At 39.7% G+C, this 19,162-nt stretch overlaps 2 protein-coding genes and 1 long non-coding RNA gene across 3 annotated transcripts; 1 reads left to right on the top strand and 2 right to left on the bottom strand.

Moving 5' to 3' along the window:
- Positions 1-2,790: 2,790 nt before the first annotated feature.
- Positions 2,791-5,063, bottom strand: LOC115796756 (tripartite motif-containing protein 16-like). The gene has a single exon (XM_030753176.1). The coding sequence runs from the start codon at positions 5,028-5,030 to the stop codon at positions 3,357-3,359; it is 1,674 nt and encodes a 557-aa protein (XP_030609036.1). The 5' UTR covers positions 5,031-5,063; the 3' UTR covers positions 2,791-3,356.
- Positions 5,064-9,892: 4,829 nt separating this feature from the next.
- Positions 9,893-11,371, top strand: LOC115797225 (uncharacterized). Its single transcript, XR_004021397.1, has 4 exons — positions 9,893-10,029; positions 10,724-10,855; positions 11,137-11,186; positions 11,284-11,371. It is a non-coding gene; the product is annotated as an uncharacterized LOC115797225 (long non-coding RNA).
- Positions 11,372-15,783: 4,412 nt separating this feature from the next.
- On the bottom strand, positions 15,784-18,073 carry LOC115797223 (tripartite motif-containing protein 16-like). The gene has a single exon (XM_030753746.1). The coding sequence runs from the start codon at positions 18,021-18,023 to the stop codon at positions 16,350-16,352; it is 1,674 nt and encodes a 557-aa protein (XP_030609606.1). The 5' UTR covers positions 18,024-18,073; the 3' UTR covers positions 15,784-16,349.
- Between the last annotated feature and the right edge of the window lie 1,089 nt (positions 18,074-19,162).

Below are 19,162 nucleotides of genomic sequence, written 5' to 3'. Positions count from 1 at the left end.
GGGAATTTTCCTGCATCATTACTGTTTGAATTCAGTTGGATTCTTTGTTCTGTTCACTGAGCCTTTTCATATTTAATTGTACTGTTCTGCTTTATGTAATTATATCAATATATACACATATATATATTTCAATTCTACATTGTTTAAGCTACATTATCATGTGCATATTTAATGATTTGGCTGCTGTAACAATAATTTCACAACTTTGGGGTTAAATATAGCTTAAAGTTTCTGTGCATATGTTAGCAGATAAATATGAGCTTCTGTCAGGGATCAGTTACTACTTAAGTAAAATGATTATTTTCAGCCACAGATTCCCAATAAATATTCTGATTAGTGATTATGACTGGTCACAGGCAAGAAGAAAGGTGGAGAAATTCCACTGGACATGAGTGGCATGAATAACAGACTGATAGGAGCTGTGGAGTACGTCCATGTTACTGACTGAGGGAAATTTCCTGCATCATTTTTAATCTTGCCTTATTGTTTATTCTCTGAATGTTCTCAAAGAGGAATCAGTGTTAGCTGTTCATAATAATTACAGGTTAAATAAAACAAAATGCAGTCAAGAGGAAACAAATGAAATTTCCCAGGAAACACTTTACTGTATATTACAAGGAGCATCATATAGTGATAATCAATAGTGATTAATTCTGAGCTGAAAATCATCGACTCACTCCAGTGTACAGTCTGTGTGCCAAAGACACACACTATGGTTCTCATGAGGTTCTTTAAAAGTCTCTCTGGATCTTCAAAAAAGTATCAACAACTGAAGACCAGCTTCATTCCTCACCAGACAGCAATATTCAGGAGAGCCTGCTCACGTCCTCCATGCAGGCTGTTCTCACCTTCATTTCCTCAGACCTGTCTTCCTCCAAGTGTCCACCAGGTGTCCTCAGAATTTACCTTCTGTCTTGTATAAATGCTTTGAGTGCAAAGAGTAGAAAAGCACTATATAAGAACTGGTCCATTTATCATAAGAAGCTCAACATCTGTACTTCTGCTGTAGCGTTTTGTGTCCTCTCTTTAATTCTAAAAACAGCTAACAGTATAACACAGACTGCCAGCAGAGCTGCTAACACTCCCATTAAAATGTAGAAACCGGTCATTCTCCCACTTTCTGCTGGTGGTTTTGTTGTTGGTCTCTGAGGTTGGAGTTGATCATCAGCTGCTGTAAAGGACATAAAATATTTATTCATGATCAGAATTAAACTGAGGACGGTCTGAATGTTTGACATGTCCAGCTCACCATGTTAGAGATACAGATTACAGTCTCAGATAATGATCTTAATGAATAGAATAAAACAGCTTTCAGCAGGTAAACGCCATCGAGGCTACTTCATAAACTGTATATAAAAGATGGAGGTAACCACCAAAACACGATCCATTATTTAATTGAAGTCTATCATCAAGCGTGTTTTTACCATCACCATCTTGTGACAAGTGAGAGGACGGCACACACAACATGACTCGTGAGCCAATGAGCACGGCCTGGCTAATCCTCCTTCCTGACTCTATTAATGACCATAAACATAAACAAGAATTCAACACCATTATGCTCATCTGAGGGGAAAGTTAATAGACTGTCCAGCCAATCATGCATCAGGAACAGCACTTGTGTTTCCAAGTAGCTTTTCTTTACTTTTGGTTGGTTTGTGTGGACTGAGCCCAACCCTGCTCATAGATAGAGTCGCAATTTTTCCAACCCAAAACAATTTTATTTTTTAAAGCACATCAAAAAGTCCAAAAAACACAAAAAGTACTGCATGACAGAAACTACTTGGTCTAAGTATCATGATTCAGGTTCTGCAGTTTGTTTCTCCTGTTCAGGGAGTTTGTGGTGTTTCTGTCAGTGATGTTTGAAGGCAGCAGGAAAATGTTTCTCATCACTTCTTTAGTTATTTATTATCAGGGACCTTTGTTTGTTTGAAGCTGGAAACAGGAAATATGATTCTCTGTAACTCTGCAGCCAACATGAGGTCACATTCATTTATCAGCACACTTAAAATAAAAGCATTTAATCAAATTAATTTTTATCTATATCAGACAAATTAATTCTGAAAGTACAGTGAACCCTCGTTATAACGCACTTCACCTGTCGCGGCCTCGCTGTTTCACAGATTTTTTTAGTGCAGTTTTTTATGCTTTTTTTTTTTTTTTTTTTAAACAGTGTATGAATGCGCATCATGTTCTGCGTCCTGATTGGCTGTCAATCAATCTCCTCCGTCCCTCGTCTCTGTCCAGCACAGAGTGTGTTCGACTTGAAAACAGGTTTTGATCTTTGGTTTCCTTCTATAGTACTGTATAATAATTGTAAAAAATAAAGCTGACTACTTCGCGGATTTCGCCTATCACGGGTTATTTTTGGAACGTAACCCCTGCGATAAACGAGGGTTCACTGTATCAGGATCAATTCTGAATTCAGTCACCACAGACTACATTTGGTAAGAATAGAGAACTAAGTTTGAAGCACAAATTTATAACAGGATAAAGTATTTTTATTAGAGCACAGTGAAATCTGTAGATCAAAGACTTGAATCAGTGTTTCAGGTAAAGATGAAATAAATAAAGAAAAGTTGAATAAAGTCATTTGTAAATGCTGCCAGGTTTGAATCCTTTTATGATCTGTGTGGATAATTTAGACAATTAATATTGATTCATCAAACATTCAAACCTCACTCTGAATCACCTGGATTCAAGATTCATGTGTGAACTATTGAGTAGCTCATTTTTTTTTTCAGTGAGTAAAAGTAAAACTATAAAGATAAATGTGAACAACAAAACTTCATGTTAGGAAGAGACTTTTTATGAGTATAAGTATCAGATAACAGGTAAAAATCTCAAACAGCTCAAAGATTCAAATTTTTGTTCCATTTTCAAAGTTCAAACCTCAAAAACATTAAGTTTACTTTCATATATGATCAAGAAAATCAACAATCTTCACATTTCAGAAACTGGAAGCAGCTTTAAATATGACTAAAATAATTATAAAACAATCAATTTTCTAATCATTGACTAACTGATGAATCACTGCAGCTCCAATGGATTCTTTGCATTTGACAACCCACTACAGCAACTACAGAATAAAACCACTAACCAGACTGATTCAAGACTGAAAACATGCTGAATATGAAGAGTAGCATAATTTAAACTCACATGATTATCATCCATAAGAACAGATCCAGATTTATATTGATGTAAGGTATATAAATGTAAGTACAGTTTGAATCAGTGCAATATTATTTTCAGACATCAATGGACCACTGAACTTCTCAGCTTCTAAAATGTAAAGCCTCATTTAGAAACTACACAAGTACATATAATGGTCAGGATCAACATGAACCTATCTTCTCTGTCTATCTGACTTTAATCAACTCTGCAGTGGCTCCATCATAAAGATAAAGTCCAGCATAGAGCGGCTGAGTGAATGTGGTCTGGACTCTGTGGAGGACAGTCATGGTTTCAGAGATGCTGTAGAAAGACAGAATACCTGCTCTGTGATCCAGGTACACTCCTACTCTGGAGGACCGAGGACCTGAGAGGACAGTGTGGACATTGTTGTGCTGAAATGTATAACTGTTTGTCTCACAATGTAATGCCCAAGATTTGTCATTCCATCCAAAAAAACATTCACTTGCAATCCCTGCTCTACTGATATTCTTGTATGCGACTGCTACATTAACTGCTCTCCCTCTCCACTCCACCTCCCAGTAACAACGTCCAGTCAGACTCTCTCTACTCAGGACCTGATACCATCCAGTGAATCTGTCTGGATGATCAGAATAAGACTGTTGTTGTTTCATTAATGTTACTTTTCTGTTCCCCTCAGATAATAACAGCTGTCTGTTTGCTGTGTTTGGATCCAGTGTGATTTCATGTGAATATTTTAAGAATCCAGCTCTGATCTTTGGCTCTGATGGTGACAGTAAAACATCCTCTTCAGTGACTGTCAGTGAGATGTTTGTCCATTCCTCTCTCAGGATGTCCTGTAGTTTATCTCTGGTCTCTGACACAGCTGCTGTCACATCCTCAAAGTACCTCAGAGGACCAATATTGATGCTGGATGAGTGTGTAGACTCACTGAGTGCTGACAGTGAGGGGTAGTTGTGTAGAAACTGGTTGTGATCCTCTGTGTGTGAGAGCTGCTCCAGCTCGGCGTCTTTCCTCTTCAGCTCAGCGATCTCCTGCTCCAGCTTCTCCTGAAGCTCTTTGACTCGACTCACTTCAGTTTCCTGCTGGGATCTGACCTGCTGCTTCACATCAGAGCTTCTTTTCTGGATCAGACGGATCAGCTCAGTCAACATCTTCTCACTGTCCTCCACTGCTTTATCAGCGGAGCCATTGATGGCCTCCACCTCCTGTTGAAGCAGCTTCACATCTTTCTCTCGGTCCTGGATTCTCTGCTGGATGTTTAGTCGTCTCACCTCGAGCTCCTTCTGCTTCTCAGTCCTTTCTGCTGCAGCTGGGACTGTTTCATGGCCTTTATGTTCATCCATTGTGCAGAGATAACAGATACTCTGCTGATCAGTACGACAGAAAATCTTCATCACCTCATCATGATGAGAGCAGATGTTCTCCTGGAGCTTCTTGGAGGGGGCCACCAGCTTGTGTTTCTTCAATGGAGCTGCATCATAGTGAGGTTGGAGGTGTTTCTCACAGTAAGAGGCTGGACAAGATAAACAGGACTTGATGGCTTTCAGCTTCCTCCCAGTGCAGACATCACAGGCCACATCTTCAGGTCCAGCATAGCAGTGATCAGCTGGAGCAGCTTGGAGTCCAGTCTTCCTCAGCTCCTCCACTAAAACAGCTAACATGGTGTTTTTCTCCAGGACAGGCCTCGGTGTGAAAGTCTTCCTGCACTGAGGGCAGCTGTAGATTCCCTTTTTCTCCTCCTCTTCATCCCAGAATCTTTTAATACAGTTCATGCAGTAGCTGTGTCCACAGCTCGTAGCCACCGGATCCTTCAGTAGATCCAAACAGATGGAACAAGTGAAGGTTTCTCGGTCCAGCTGAACTCCTTTCTGCACCATTTCTCCTCTCAGTGTCAGTGACTGTGTGAGTTTCACTTCCTTATAACTGAAACTAGTCCGAGCTCTGATCTCAGCAGCATGTGTTTCTGCAGTGAATGGAGCCTGTCAGCTCTGACACAGCACCACATGTTGGTTACACCCATCTTCAAACTACAGATCTGAAGGGGAGGGAACGAGGAAACATGGACAGAGAGGAGGTGCTGTGTTTAAGAGCAGGAAGAAGAGGGAGGAGTTATCAGGCTGTGCTTCATTCCAGGAAGAGGAGCTCTCTGAGAGCGATACTGTGTGTTTAACCCTTTTTATTTACTGATCACCTGAACTTCTCAGCTTGTTAACCCTTTCTTCTTTATAAATAAACTTCACTTTAGAAATGTCAGAGTTCTCAAAGTTAACAAACTGTCCTTCAGTTTTAGTCAAAGCAGGAGGATAATGATCCTAAACATAGAGATAAAGCAGCCACTGACATGATGCTCATGTTGCATTTAAGTTCATGTTAGCTTCAATGTTTCGCTCCCTCACACACCATCAAAGGTGAGAGGGTGCAGCAGGTGTGTGAGGCAGTAAATTGGAGGTGGGTATTATCAAAGTACAAACACTTTGTTACTGTACTTAAATAGAATGATCAGGTATTTGTACTTCACTTGAATATTTATTTTTCTCATGATGCTTTACTTTTACGCTCTACGTATTTTAACATATATTTTTCGGACTATAAGCTGCACTTAAAATCCTTAAATTTTCTCAAAAATCTGCAGTGCTCCTTATGATCGGTGCGCCTTATGTATGAATGCTGGTTTTTCTTACTGACCTTGAACCATTTTCATGTGGTACACTGTGCTCAGAAATCTGTTAAATATTTTAATGCGACTTTGGTAAAGGACGTTTAACAAATACTGACAAAGGGTACGACGTGGGGGGAGGGGGTAACACTCAGTGTACACTTTTTATGTAGTTTTCTGACCGCCGATGGCTGCGGCATCCACACCACTGCACCATTGTGAGGTGAAGGAAATGAGTTCCATGAAGTTCATGGTATATGTGTCCTCTTACCTTATGTACATTTACTTGCCTGAGAAATTTGCCTTAGACTGTAAACTAAACATAAATGAACAATGACACAGAAGCACATAATGTTTTAGGACAAAAGGTTTCTGCTATGTCACCATTGTATCAATAACAGAAGCAAGGACTCTCGAGTGGAGTGGTCAACGAGACTAAACATGATAAAGGAACACTTGGAGGGAGAAGCAGCTGTGGAATCCTTTCTCTCTGTCTTGCACATTTCTTGTTTTGTATATGATGTAACCAAGATTGATAAGCTGTCACCATATGAAACTGTAACTTGAACTTCATGCCATCCCACACGGGGATGAGATGCAGTCCTGACCCGGATTAATCTGTAAAACTGTTTGAAATGGCTTAATTCAATTTAATAATTGGACTCCTTATTCAACACGTTTTCAGTCCTTACTCGTCAGTGTTGCTGTGTCCCAGAAATCAACCACGGCCTCCCCGCCTCCTCCAGCTGAGCTTAATCCTGCTCTAATTCCACTGCTAAGCTTGAAAAAAAAAACAAAACCTATATTAAAATGAAAATAAGTAAAACTATCATTTACTGCCAAAAAAATTAATTACCACAATATAACATAATTGATTCTCGGCTGTTTAAAGAGAAACTTTTTGAGCGAAAAGTTCTTAAATTCAGAGCCAACAAACAGGAAGTTTCAGAATCAGAATAGACCCAGTGGCTAAAGGTGTCATTTCCTCACATACTGCATATCATTTAATATTTACTCAAGAATACTTAAATGTATTTCACAGCAGATTATAAGGGGGTAACAACTGTAGCTTCAATCCTTTGAATAGTGAGTAACTTTGTGTAGCTTACACATCAGTTTAAGGTATTATTAAGTAGCTTATCCTTCCTGTCTTACACTGTAATCCCACTATAATTTTAGGTGGATGTATCATATTACTGAGTCATATGAACTCTATAAGTATTAAGAAAAACAATTAAAGACACTTTGCATTTTCAAAATTAAAAGACAAACAGTTGAAATTAGCTGTAGCTGATCCCAGGCTTTTGGGTTTAATCTGAGAGGCAAACAGAAAGGTGGAGAAATTCCACTGGACATGAGTGGGGTGACTGAACTTTGGAGTACGTCCATGTTACTGACTGAGGGAATTTTCCTGCATCATTACTGTTTGAATTCAGATTCTTTGTTCTGTTCACTGAGCATTTTATTTGACCTTTTTCATATTTTACACACACATATATATATATATATATATATATATGTTTCAATTCTACATTGTTTAAGCTACATTATCATGTGCATATTTAATAATTTTGCTGCAGTAACAATAATTACTTCACTTTGGGGTTAAATAAAGTATTTTTCATTCTTGCCTCATTGTTTATTCTCTTAATGTTTTCAAAGAGGAAGAAGCATTAGCCGTTTATAATATTAACAGTTTAAATTAAAAAAAATTCAGTCAAGAGGAAACAAATGAAATATGTTTCCAGGAAACACTTTACTAGATATTACAAGGAGCATCATACAGTGATTTTTCAAGCTCTAGAGACGACTATGACCTGGATGACTGAGAACCTACACAGACACATCATATAGTGATATTAATACATAGGTAGTGAATGGATCTTAGTGTCTCTTACTGTTAAGTAACCCTAATATATTTGTTCTTAAATTACAGCTTAAGGGGTTCATTTCTAAAGAAATGAAGCATCACTTAATATATTTGTTAACACACATACAATAAAGTGAATCATTTACAGACAACAATATTTATGAGCTAAACAAATGCTAGAGAAAGTTTTACACAAGACTCCAATTAATTCTGAGCAGAAACTCATCGACTCACTCTAGTGTAGTCTGTGTGCCAAAGACACACACTGTGGTACTTATGTGGTTCTTTAAAAGTCTCTCTGGAGCTTAAAAATTGAACTACTGAAGACCAACAGGTAAATATTCAGGAGAGTCTGCTCACGTCCTCCATGCAGGCTGTTCTTATCTTCATTCCTCAGACCTGTCTTCCTCCAAGTGTCCACCAGGTGTCCTCAGAGTTCCCTTCCCTCCATCCACTTCTTATTCCTCACCTCATGTATTTCTCTGCTTCATACTTTGAATACTTGTTTCTTCAAGCCTGTGTTTGGATCCCAGTCTGTGAGTCTTTGTTCCCTCTGCTGTCTGCATTTGGTGCTCTGTGTATGTGTTACTCTGCTAACATCAGCTGTGACACTTAAAGCTTCACCATGAGTCCTAATTCATAATGTGGACTCTGAAGAGCATGAACGCACAACTCTGACACCTAATCTGTGTAAATGTACAAATCTATCAAACATGTTTAAGCACACAGCCACAGAGAGCTTTGAAATGCAATCAGCAGTTCAGTGGTTAAACAGTCCCAACAATAAACATTTACAATATCAGATATGATTAGATATAATTGATTGATTGATTGATTGATCGATTGAATTAACAAGAACCAACTAAGGTGACCAAAGCACTTTACAGTCAAAGTTGCATCACAGAGGAAATACACAAGAACAACAATAAAAAGGAATATAATGAAAATGTAATTCCACTACATCAGTGCTTCTCTATTATTTTCTGTTATGCCCCCCCCCCCCCCCGACTATAAATAGTTGCGGCAGAACCCGCTCTATGCTGTGAGTAGGCAAAAAAAAAAAAAAAACGTGCACCATAGCGCTGTTACTGTTACTTACTGTGCACACTCTGACAATGAGAGCGCCACTGCCACCTACTGTTGTGGATTTGCAATTACAATTTATTCTAGTACGGCAACAAAAGCATGTCCCCCGGGGTCAGACGTGCCGCCCCCTGGTAAGCGCACCACGCCCTCCCTAGGGGGCACGCCCCACTATTTGAAAAGCATTGTACTACATGGTATTAAAACACCTTTTTTTCTATCATTTGCTGAGGGACTAAAACAGGAGGAGTCAGGGAAACAGGATGCACAAGCTGGGAAACTAAAAAGGAGATTGGTTTTAGTCTTACTGTCAGGTCAGATGCAGGTCTTTCTGGCCTCACTGGGTCAGTCTGTAATGCTGGGGTCATGGTCAGGTCCAGCATTGAGCTGCAGGTTTTCTTACTGAACAACTTATTGAGTGAGTTACAGTCAAATGTTGTGGACATAAAAACTGTTGACACAAAGTTCTTGTTGTAAATATGGAGTCCTCACTGTGTGTTTGTGAAGTCAACTTTCCACTAGTATTGATAATGTTTGTGCTGTCTGGGTAAACGCTGTAGTTTATGGTGATGATGTTCAGGTTAAAGGAGAGTGTGATCAATGAAGGTTTGTTTAAATGACTCAAAATAAAACACACAAACTGTGTTCACATCAAACTTATGAGAAATTAAAGTTAAAAATTTACAGTTACACACAAATTCTACCTGATGGACGTTTCAGGCTGAACTTTTTGTCCTTAGACTTAAAATAAATAATGAAGTCATTTTAAAGGTGAGTTTGCAGGCTGCAGTTTCCCTGCTGTTAACAGGGGAAAGAAAACTTTAACCCTCATTGTTATTACTGTTTTTACAGAGCGTTGGAGTTATAAATAATATAAATATGAATCTCTATGTTCAAACATATTTTGGTTGCAGATTCTTCAAACAGCTCCTGGATCCATGAACACTTCATCAGACTGTGTGGATCTAAAACAAAGTGACTGCAGGAGCCTCTGACAGTCAGATAAATGTGCAGCAGTTAAAGGTCCAGGCTGTGTCTGTCAGCTGATCTGAACCAGCTTCACTGCCCAGCTGTTGACCCGTGACACAAAACAAAAGTGAAAGAAGAATGAACCACAAACAAACAAAGAGAAGGATTATCACCAACCACCAAAGCCTCCTCCTCACTGACAGGAGTGCTGTGTACATTTCATGCTGTTATAACTGAGGCCAAACACTTCAGTCAGAGTGGAGACACTGAAGAGACTAAAGAAGAAGAGACAACAGGAGTATGCATTTGATCTTTTTAGTATGATTTTCAGTATTTGTATTTCATTCTTCCCTCTTAGTGTGCAATATTTATTTTATTTTATTTTATTTTATTTTATTTATCTTTGGTCCCTTCAAAATGTCTGTGAGTGTAGGTAGTACAGTAACAGGTCTAGGCTGTAATGTTCGTGTTTAAACACAGACTGTAAAGCAGGGTGTGACTGTGATTAACGGTGAACAGTTTGTGCGCTTTGTGTGCGTCACAAGTCTTGACATATTGAACAATGAGCTGCAGCTTCTTCACCTCAAACAGTCAGACTGCTGTTTGTTCTTCCAGCTGATCAGTAAATTAATCATGAAGAGGGCAGCTCGCTGTTCACTCTCCTGCAGACAAGAAGACTCTAAAACCTCCTGTATGTTTACTTTTTGGTGCATTTAATTGTTTCAAAATATATGTACCGATGACGTAGGCTGATCATGATCAGTTTGGAAGAAAATGATTTTTTTCAATAGAGAAAGTGAATCTGAGCATGTCTTAAAAAAGCACAACAAATGTAATTTTGGTAAAAATTTTAAGAAGGAAACTTTGAACAAAGCTGAACTTTCAAAGCCATTTAATTTAAAGGTGAGCAGCGCCCTCTGTTGGCCAGCTTTGTTATCTGTTAATCTGATGAAAATATACAGCATTTTATTTTATTTTATTTATTTTTACAGGTCACTGTCTCATTGTAATGCACCCAGTAAGGTCAGCAGGAACACCTCCTCACATGTTCGCCCGCCTTCCCAGAGAGGAGCTCATGATTCACAGAAACAGCCGTCAGAGACGCAGCTCCAACACGAGGAGAGGTAGAAAACAGCTTAAAAACAGGAAAACATGTTTGCTGGGTAATACAAAACAAAACACTGCACTCTGATGTCCAGAGAAGCTTTTAAATCTTGTATCTCAAAGTATGTGCAGAATAATGATCATTATATCCTGGCTGCACAGAAACTGGATCTGCTGGTTTTTAAGCAGATGAAAAAGTGAATGTGAGACAAAATGTGAAATATTTCAGTTCTGATATTTTTATCCTGTTCTTTACAAAGATATTAAAAGTGTTTCCTCTGATCAAACTTTATTGTCACAGGGAGAAGATGATTCAGCTCCTTCTGTTTTTCAGCACGATGTCCTCCGTCTGTGAGTTTCCACATTTAAAGAAATCGGTGAACAAATCTTTTGTTGTAAAAATGTAAAATAAAACACACACAGTAAAGAGGTGGTGTCTTCTCTACAGGGATGTTTGTTGTTAAAAAGGCTCCGACTGTCTATCAGGCAGAGGAGGAAGGCAACATCACCATCAGATGGGACAGTCGGATCCAAACTGACTTGTCTCGCGCCAACGTGATGTGTTTCCCGCTCAGACGTCACTAAGACTCTATAAAATGATCAGAGGAGTCGAGGACTCAGAGTCTCAGCATGAGCAGTTTGCAGGACGGGTTCAGATTGACGGAGACGCTCTGAGAGGAGGACCAATCAGACTTCATCTGTCCAGAGTCACAGCTGAAGACTCTGGAAACTACAGCTGTTATCTGACTGCTGACTACGATGACAGTCTGAAGAGATGGCGACTCGAGACCTCTGGTAAACTGACTCCTGCAGCACTTTAGGACTGGACTGTAACTATGATGTAACTGAACTGACACTAATTCAGATTTTCACCCTCAGAACATTTTGCTTTGGATGTGAGTCGAACCTCTGATGGAGACAGCAGTGATGTGTCACTCCAACCCAGAGCCGGCCCGAGCCTTGAAGGGGCCCTAAGCGAAATTTGATTTGGGGGCCCCCCTCATACCACTTCATTGTGTCCTGAGCCTAACAGTTATTAATACAGAAAGGTTGAAACTGAATATTCATTTTTTGGGATGCATCGCTGTTTCAGTCTCAGCCCATTGAAAAACAATGTATTTCAATATGATACACATTGTAAAACTATGTCCATGACATAATTGATTGCATTCAATATCCGTTCTAGAGGGCATAGACTTTTTAGGAAGTATGTAATTTAGGGTGTTTGACCTGCTTTTGGGCATGTTGGACATGCTCTTTTCATCCAAAAGATGTATATTTGTCATTAACTGTGCAAATGCATCCAATTACAGACTAGTAAATATGCCATTTGTAATATATAAATAATAACTATGCAGCATACAGAATTGCGGAGCATCAATAGAATAATATCAAACACAAGTGGTCAACGATTGGGCCCAGTACTGTAAATGTTATTACGCTACTATACCACAAAATGGCATGGTGGCACTCCAAGAGCACAAATGGGACATAAAAGTGAGGTCCAATAGTCTATCCATGCAACCTGACCACAGTGTGAAGAAAACAAAATGCTGTCACCACAGGAACAGTGATTGAACCAGGATAAACCACCACAGCTCACAGATGCAGTTCTGTCTGAACATGCATGAATAAAACCAAGATATGCAAAGCTAGCATGTCCCGTCCACTGAACCTTGTAAATACTGAACAGCCCTGAAATATAAGAGTCATGATTCTGCAGTGTGGCAGGCAGGATAAGGACCCAAACACAGGGCTCAGGAGAAAAATGTGTGAACTCAGTAATACACAACTTTGTTTCTGGATGCACATCAGGTAACAGAAAACTAGAAAGCTCACCTGGAGCTAATAGGTCAACAACTAGGAATACTCAGGGAAACTCTGAACCAGGAAACACACTGCCTGAGTGAGACGATGTGACAAAGAACAGGAGGACACAGATGATACACACACGAGGTGATCAGGGAGAGAAGACACACCAGGGAGCACAGCGGAGCAAGACAAGGGGAGTAAAACTGAATATGATACAAAGCAAAACAGGAAGTAGACATGGAAACAAATGCTGCCTTGAGGACACAGGGAAGCAGACACACTGAGGGACTACAACACCTACACTAGAGCAACAAGATCATAACTAGACACAAGAGGAGGACTTAAACTACAGCACAAGGAACAGAGACAGGACTAAAATCCACTCAACAGGAGAACAAACCAGAAACAATCAAACACCAAACAGAACCAGGAACACAGGAAGGCTGGAAACTGAAACAGGATTAAATAGAAAGTGAACAACAGCCAAGAACAGATCTCAGAAAACTAAGAAGCCTGAGGATAGAAACAATGAAACCAACCAGGAATTAGCAGAAAAAGACAAAAATTCAAAACTGCAACAACACAGTAAACTAGGAATCAAACAGTAACATTAACAATATAAACTGAAAAATGAATGCCCTAAAATTATAAATGCTGGGTCATAAACCCACGACCATGATGATAAGATCCAAGCAAAAAGTATCTTAACTACTAACAGAGTAAGGAAGGTGACACAGGCTGACAGGTTGTTTTTGACAGAGACACAGTGACATGATAAGTACCATACTTAGCCGGCTAGCGATAGCTAAGTACATTTGGAGCTGGTTACAAACTAAACTATTGTAACTGCTCGTGGAAACATACCTTTGTCTTTTTCTTCCTCCAATCTTCTCCTTTCCCTCCTCTCTGCCTCACAGAGACAGCTCCTTTCTGTCACATTTCTGTTTCGTATCTTCATCCAAAAATGACCTAAACTGACGGAGCATCAGGTCACCTGGAGCACTGCTGATGCGCATGCGTGCCCAAACTACATGAATTCACGCTGACACACACATAGTCAGTCAGCACGTGGCCTACTCATTAAAGTAGTGTTTTTACAATTGTACAAATATGAGGAGGGGATAGGTTTTTTCTTTCTTTAGGACACTAGCATGTTAAAAAAAACAAAAAAAACAAAACAAATGAAGGCGAGCTTGGGGGCCCCCTGGTGGTCAAGGGGCCCTATGCAGCCGCATATGTCGCCTATGCCTTGGGCCGGCTCTGCTCCAACCCCCCAGCTCGAGACCACCAACAGGTACAGGAAGTCAGGAAACTTTCGCTCCACACCTGTGTTCCCTTCCAGACAATATTTGCCTAAAAGGTTTAGTGTCAGATTTTTCAGTAAATTGTGGCTTTATTTAATTTAAAGGTCTTAACTCTGTAACAGCTGTGATAGACGACACGCTGACAGGAAGGATGTTAACAAGCCTGTAATGAACACTGTGTGACATCTCACAGCTGTGAGCTCAGGAAATAAATGTTGTAAAGATAAACATGTAAAATAAGTGGGAGAATATTTTCATCTGGGCTGTGCAACACAATATTCATATTCTGGGATGTTTAGTACTCTTTGTACACTTTGACTGTATTTATCTAAAGTGCAGAGTAAACAACATGGAGGATTTCAGGCTGCTAATGCTACAATAATATAGCCTAACAATATTCAGCCTCTTTCTCATGCCTGATTGGCTTAGCCTAATGATGTGATCATATTGTGCTGTGTGATTGGCTATCCCTACTTGACCATTATTGACTGAAAGGAGAAAGTGTGGAGTCCCCACATCTAGCAGCTGACAGGTCACTGAACAGCTGACAGCAGCTGGATAGTGAGAAACTGGGGAATCCCAAATTTAAAGTAAAGACCCGTCTGTTTATAATAACATCAGTTCTAAGCTGCAGCCTTCTGATTGGCTGAGCATCTAACATGTTGGCCAGGGGTGCCTCACAACCATGAATACAGACTATGACTCATCACTGAGCAATGCTAAACCCATAGCAATTGCTCAGCAATGATGCTCAAATGTAAACAACATGTTTGCCTTATGATTATAGTGATGCTGTACAGAATACACTGATACCAGCAGATTATATTGTGTGGGTGCATTATACAGTAATATTCCTGTACACACGTGTATAATGTGATGTGAATATCTTCTAAGTATGCATTATGTCTAGCTTATTGTTATACATTAAATAGATATTATATAGTATACACCCCTGTAAGAGTGCAGTATGTACTTTGTTTATCATGGAAAAGCTTTGTGTGTGTTCTAGGATGTAGTTACCAAAAAGTATTTGTAGAAAAGTTAAAGATAATCACAGAATATTGATCTCTTACTGCAGGCTTAAAATAGTTTTGATTTAATGAGTATTGTTAACATTGAAGACATTTCTCTATGTAAAAATAGGGCATGACGGGAACTACTGGCTCTAAGTATCATGATTCAGGTTCTGCAGTTTGTTTCTCCTGTTCAGGCAGTTTGTGGTGTTTCTGTCAGTGATGTTTGAAGGCAGCAGGAAAATGTTTCTCATCACTTCTTTAGTTATTTATTATCAGGAACCTTTGTTTGTTTGAAGCTGGAAACAGGAAATATGATTCTCTGTAACTCTGCAGCCAACATGAGGTCACATTAATTTATCAGCACACTTAAAATAAAAGATTTTAATCAAATTAATTTTTATCTATATCAGACAAATTAATTCTGAAAATATCAGAATTAATTCTGAATTCAGTCACCACAGACTACATTTGGTAAGAACACAGAACTAAGTCTGAATCATAAATTTATAACAGGATAAAGTATTTTTATTAGAGCACAGTGAAATCTGTAGATCAAAGACTGGAATCAGTGTTTCAGGTAAAGATGAAATAAATAAAGAAAAGTTGAATAAAGTCATTTGTAAATGCTGCCAGGTTTGAATCCTTTTATGATCTGTGTAGATAATTTAGACAATTAATATTGATTCATCAAACATTCAAACCTCACACTGAATCACCTGGATTCAAGATTCATGTGTGAACTATTGAGTAGTTCACTTTTTTTTCAGTGAGTAAAAGTAAAACAATGAAGATAAATGTGAACAAGTAAACTTCATGTTAGGAAGAGACTTTTTATGAGTATAAGTATCAGATAACAGGTAAAAATCTCAAACAGCTCAAAGATTCAAATTTTTGTTCCATTTTCAAAGTTCAAACCTCAAAAACATTAAGTTTACTTTCATATATGATCAAGAAAATCAACAATCTTCACATTTCAGAAACTGGAAGCAGTTTTAAATATGACTAAAATAATTATAAAACAATCAATTTTCTAATCATCGACTAACTGATGAATCACTGCAGCTCCAATGGATTCTTTGCATTTGACAACCCACTACAGCAACTACAGAATAAAACCACTAACCAGACTGATTCAAGACTGAAAACATGCTGAATATGAAGAGTAGTATAATTGAAACTCACATGATTATCAGCCATAAGAACAGATCCAGATTTATATTGATGTAAGGTATATAAATGTAAGTACAGTTTGAATCAGTGCAATATTATTTTCAGACATCAATGGACCACTGAACTTCTCAGCTTCTAAAATGTAAAGCCTCATTTAGAAACTACACAAGTACATATAATGGTCAGGATCAACATGAACCTATCTTCTCTGTCTATCTGACTTCAATCAACTCTGCAGTGGTTCCATCATAAAGATAAAGTCCAGCATAGAGCGGCTGAGTGAATGTGGTCTGGACTCTGTGGAGGAGAGTCATGGTTTCAGAGATGCTGTAGAAAGACAGAATACCTGCTCTGTGATCCAGGTACACTCCTACTCTGGAGGACCGAGGACCTGAGAGGACAGTGTGGACATTGTTGTGCCAAAATGTATAACTGTTTGTGTCACAACGTAATCCCCAAGATTTATCATTGTTTCCAAGTACACATTCATATATAAGCCCTGCTCTGCTGATATTCTTGTATGTAACTGCTACATTAACTCCTCTCCCTCTCCACTCCACCTCCCAGTAACAACGTCCAGTCAGACTCTCTCTACTCAGGACCTGACACCATCCAGTGAATCTGTCTGGATGATCAGAATAAGACTGTTGTTGTTTCATTAATGTTACTTTTCTGTTCCCCTCAGATAATAACAGCTTTCTGTTTGCTGTGTTTGGATCCAGTGTGATTTCATGTGAATATTTTAAGAATCCAGCTCTGGTCTTTGGCTCTGATGGTGACAGTAAAACATCCTCTTCAGTGACTGTCAGTGAGATGTTTGTCCATTCCTCTCTCAGGATGTCCTGTAGTTTATCTCTGGTCTCTGACACAGCTGCTGTCACATCCTCAAAGTACCTCAGAGGACCAATATTGATGCTGGATGAGTGTGTAGACTCACTGAGTGCTGACAGTGAGGGGTAGTTGTGTAGAAACTGGTTGTGATCCTGTGTGTGTGAGAGCTGCTCCAGCTCGCCGTCTTTCCTCTTCAGCTCAGCGATCTCCTGCTCCAGCTTCTCCTGAAGCTCTTTGACTCGACTCACTTCAGTTTCCTGCTGGGATCTGACCTGCTGCTTCACATCAGAGCTTCTTTTCTGGATCAGACGGATCAGCTCAGTCAACATCTTCTCACTGTCCTCCACTGCTTTATCAGCGGAGCCATTGATGGCCTCCACCTCCTGTTGAAGCAGCTTCACATCTTTCTCTCGGTCCTGGATTCTCTGCTGGATGTTTAGTCGTCTCACCTCGAGCTCCTTCTGCTTCTCAGTCCTTTCTGCTGCAGCTGGGACTGTTTCATGGCCTTTATGTTCATCCATTGTGCAGAGATAACAGATACTCTGCTGATCAGTACGACAGAAAATCTTCATCACCTCATCATGACGAGAGCAGATGTTCTCCTGGAGCTTCTTGGAGGGGGCCACCAGCTTGTGTTTCTTTAATGGAGCTGCATCATAGTGAGGTTGGAGGTGTTTCTCACAGTAAGAGGCCAGACAGACCAGACAGGACATGATGGCTTTCAGTTTCCTCCCAGTGCAGACACCACAGGCCACATCTTCAGGTCCAGCATAGCAGTGATCAGCTGGAGCAGCTTGGAGTCCAGTCTTCTTCAGCTCCTCCACTAAAACAGCTAATATGGTGTTTTTCTCCAGGACAGGCCTCGGTGTGAAAGTCTTCCTGCACTGAGGGCAGCTGTGGATTCCCTTTTTCTCCTCCTCTTCATCCCAGAATCTTTTAATACAGTTCATGCAGTAGCTGTGTCCACAGCTCGTAGTCACCGGATCCTTCAGTAGATCCAAACAGATGGAACAAATGAAGGTTTCTCGGTCCAGCTGAACTCCTTTCTGCGCCATTTCTCCTCTCAGTGTCAGTGACTGTGTGAGTTTCACTTCCTTATAACTGAAACTAGTCTGAGCTCTGATCTCAGCAGCATGGGTTTCTGCAGTGAATGGAGCCTGTCAGCTCTGACACGTCACCACATGTTGGTTACACCCATCTTCAAACTACAGATCTGAAGGGGAGGGAACGAGGAAACATGGACAGAGAGGAGGTGCTGTGTTTAAGAGCAGGAAGAAGAGGGAGGAGTTATCAGGCTGTGCTTCATTCCAGGAAGAGGAGCTCTCTGAGAGCGATACTGTGTGTTTAACCCTTTTTATTCACTGATCACCTGAACTTCTCAGCTTGTTAACCCTTTCTTCTTTATAAATAAACTTCACTTTAGAAATGTCAGAGTTCTCAAAGTTAACAAACTGTCCTTCAGTTTTAGTCAAAGCAGGAGGATAATGATCCTAAACATAGAGATAAAGCAGCCACTGACATGATGCTCATGTTGCATTTAAGTTCATGTTAGCTTCAATGTTTCGCTCCCTCACACACCATCAAAGGTGAGAGGGTGCAGCAGGTGTTTGAGCCAGTAAATTGGAGGTGGGTATTATCAAAGTACAAACACTTTGTTACTGTACTTAAATAGAATGATCAGGTATTTGTACTTCACTTGAATATTTATTTTTCTCATGATGCTTTACTTTTACGCTCTACGTATTTTAACATATATTTTTCGGACTATAAGCTGCACTTAAAATCCTTAAATTTTCTCAAAAATCTGCAGTGCTCCTTATGATCGGTGCGCCTTATGTATGAATGCTTGTTTTGCTTACTGACCTTGAACCATTTTCATGTGGTACACTGTGCTCAGAAATCTGTTAAATATTTTAATGCGACTTTGGTAAAGGACGTTTAACAAATATTGACAAAGCGTACGACGTGGGGGGAGGGGGTAACACTCAGTGTACACTTTTCATGTAGTTTTCTGACCGCCGATGGCTGCGGCATCCACACCACTGCACCATTGTGAGGTGAAGGAAATGAGTTCCATGAAGTTCATGGTATATGTGTCCTCTTACCTTATGTACATTTACTTGCCTGAGAAATTTGCCTTAGACTGTAAACTAAATATAACTGAACAATGACACAGAAGCACATAATGTTTTAG

The sequence above is a fragment of the Archocentrus centrarchus genome, chromosome 18 (genome assembly GCF_007364275.1).
Source record: "Archocentrus centrarchus isolate MPI-CPG fArcCen1 chromosome 18, fArcCen1, whole genome shotgun sequence".
Classification (NCBI taxonomy): domain Eukaryota; kingdom Metazoa; phylum Chordata; class Actinopteri; order Cichliformes; family Cichlidae; genus Archocentrus; species Archocentrus centrarchus.
The sequence above is the reverse complement of the archived record's forward strand: the minus strand, read 5'-3'. Positions and strand labels throughout refer to the sequence as shown.

Bases quoted from the DNA above. Each gene is read 5' to 3' on its own strand.
- LOC115796756 (XM_030753176.1), bottom strand. From the start codon at position 5,030: ATGGTGCAGAAAGGAGTTCAGCTGGACCGAGAAACCTTCACTTGTTCC.
- LOC115797223 (XM_030753746.1), bottom strand. From the start codon at position 18,023: ATGGCGCAGAAAGGAGTTCAGCTGGACCGAGAAACCTTCATTTGTTCC.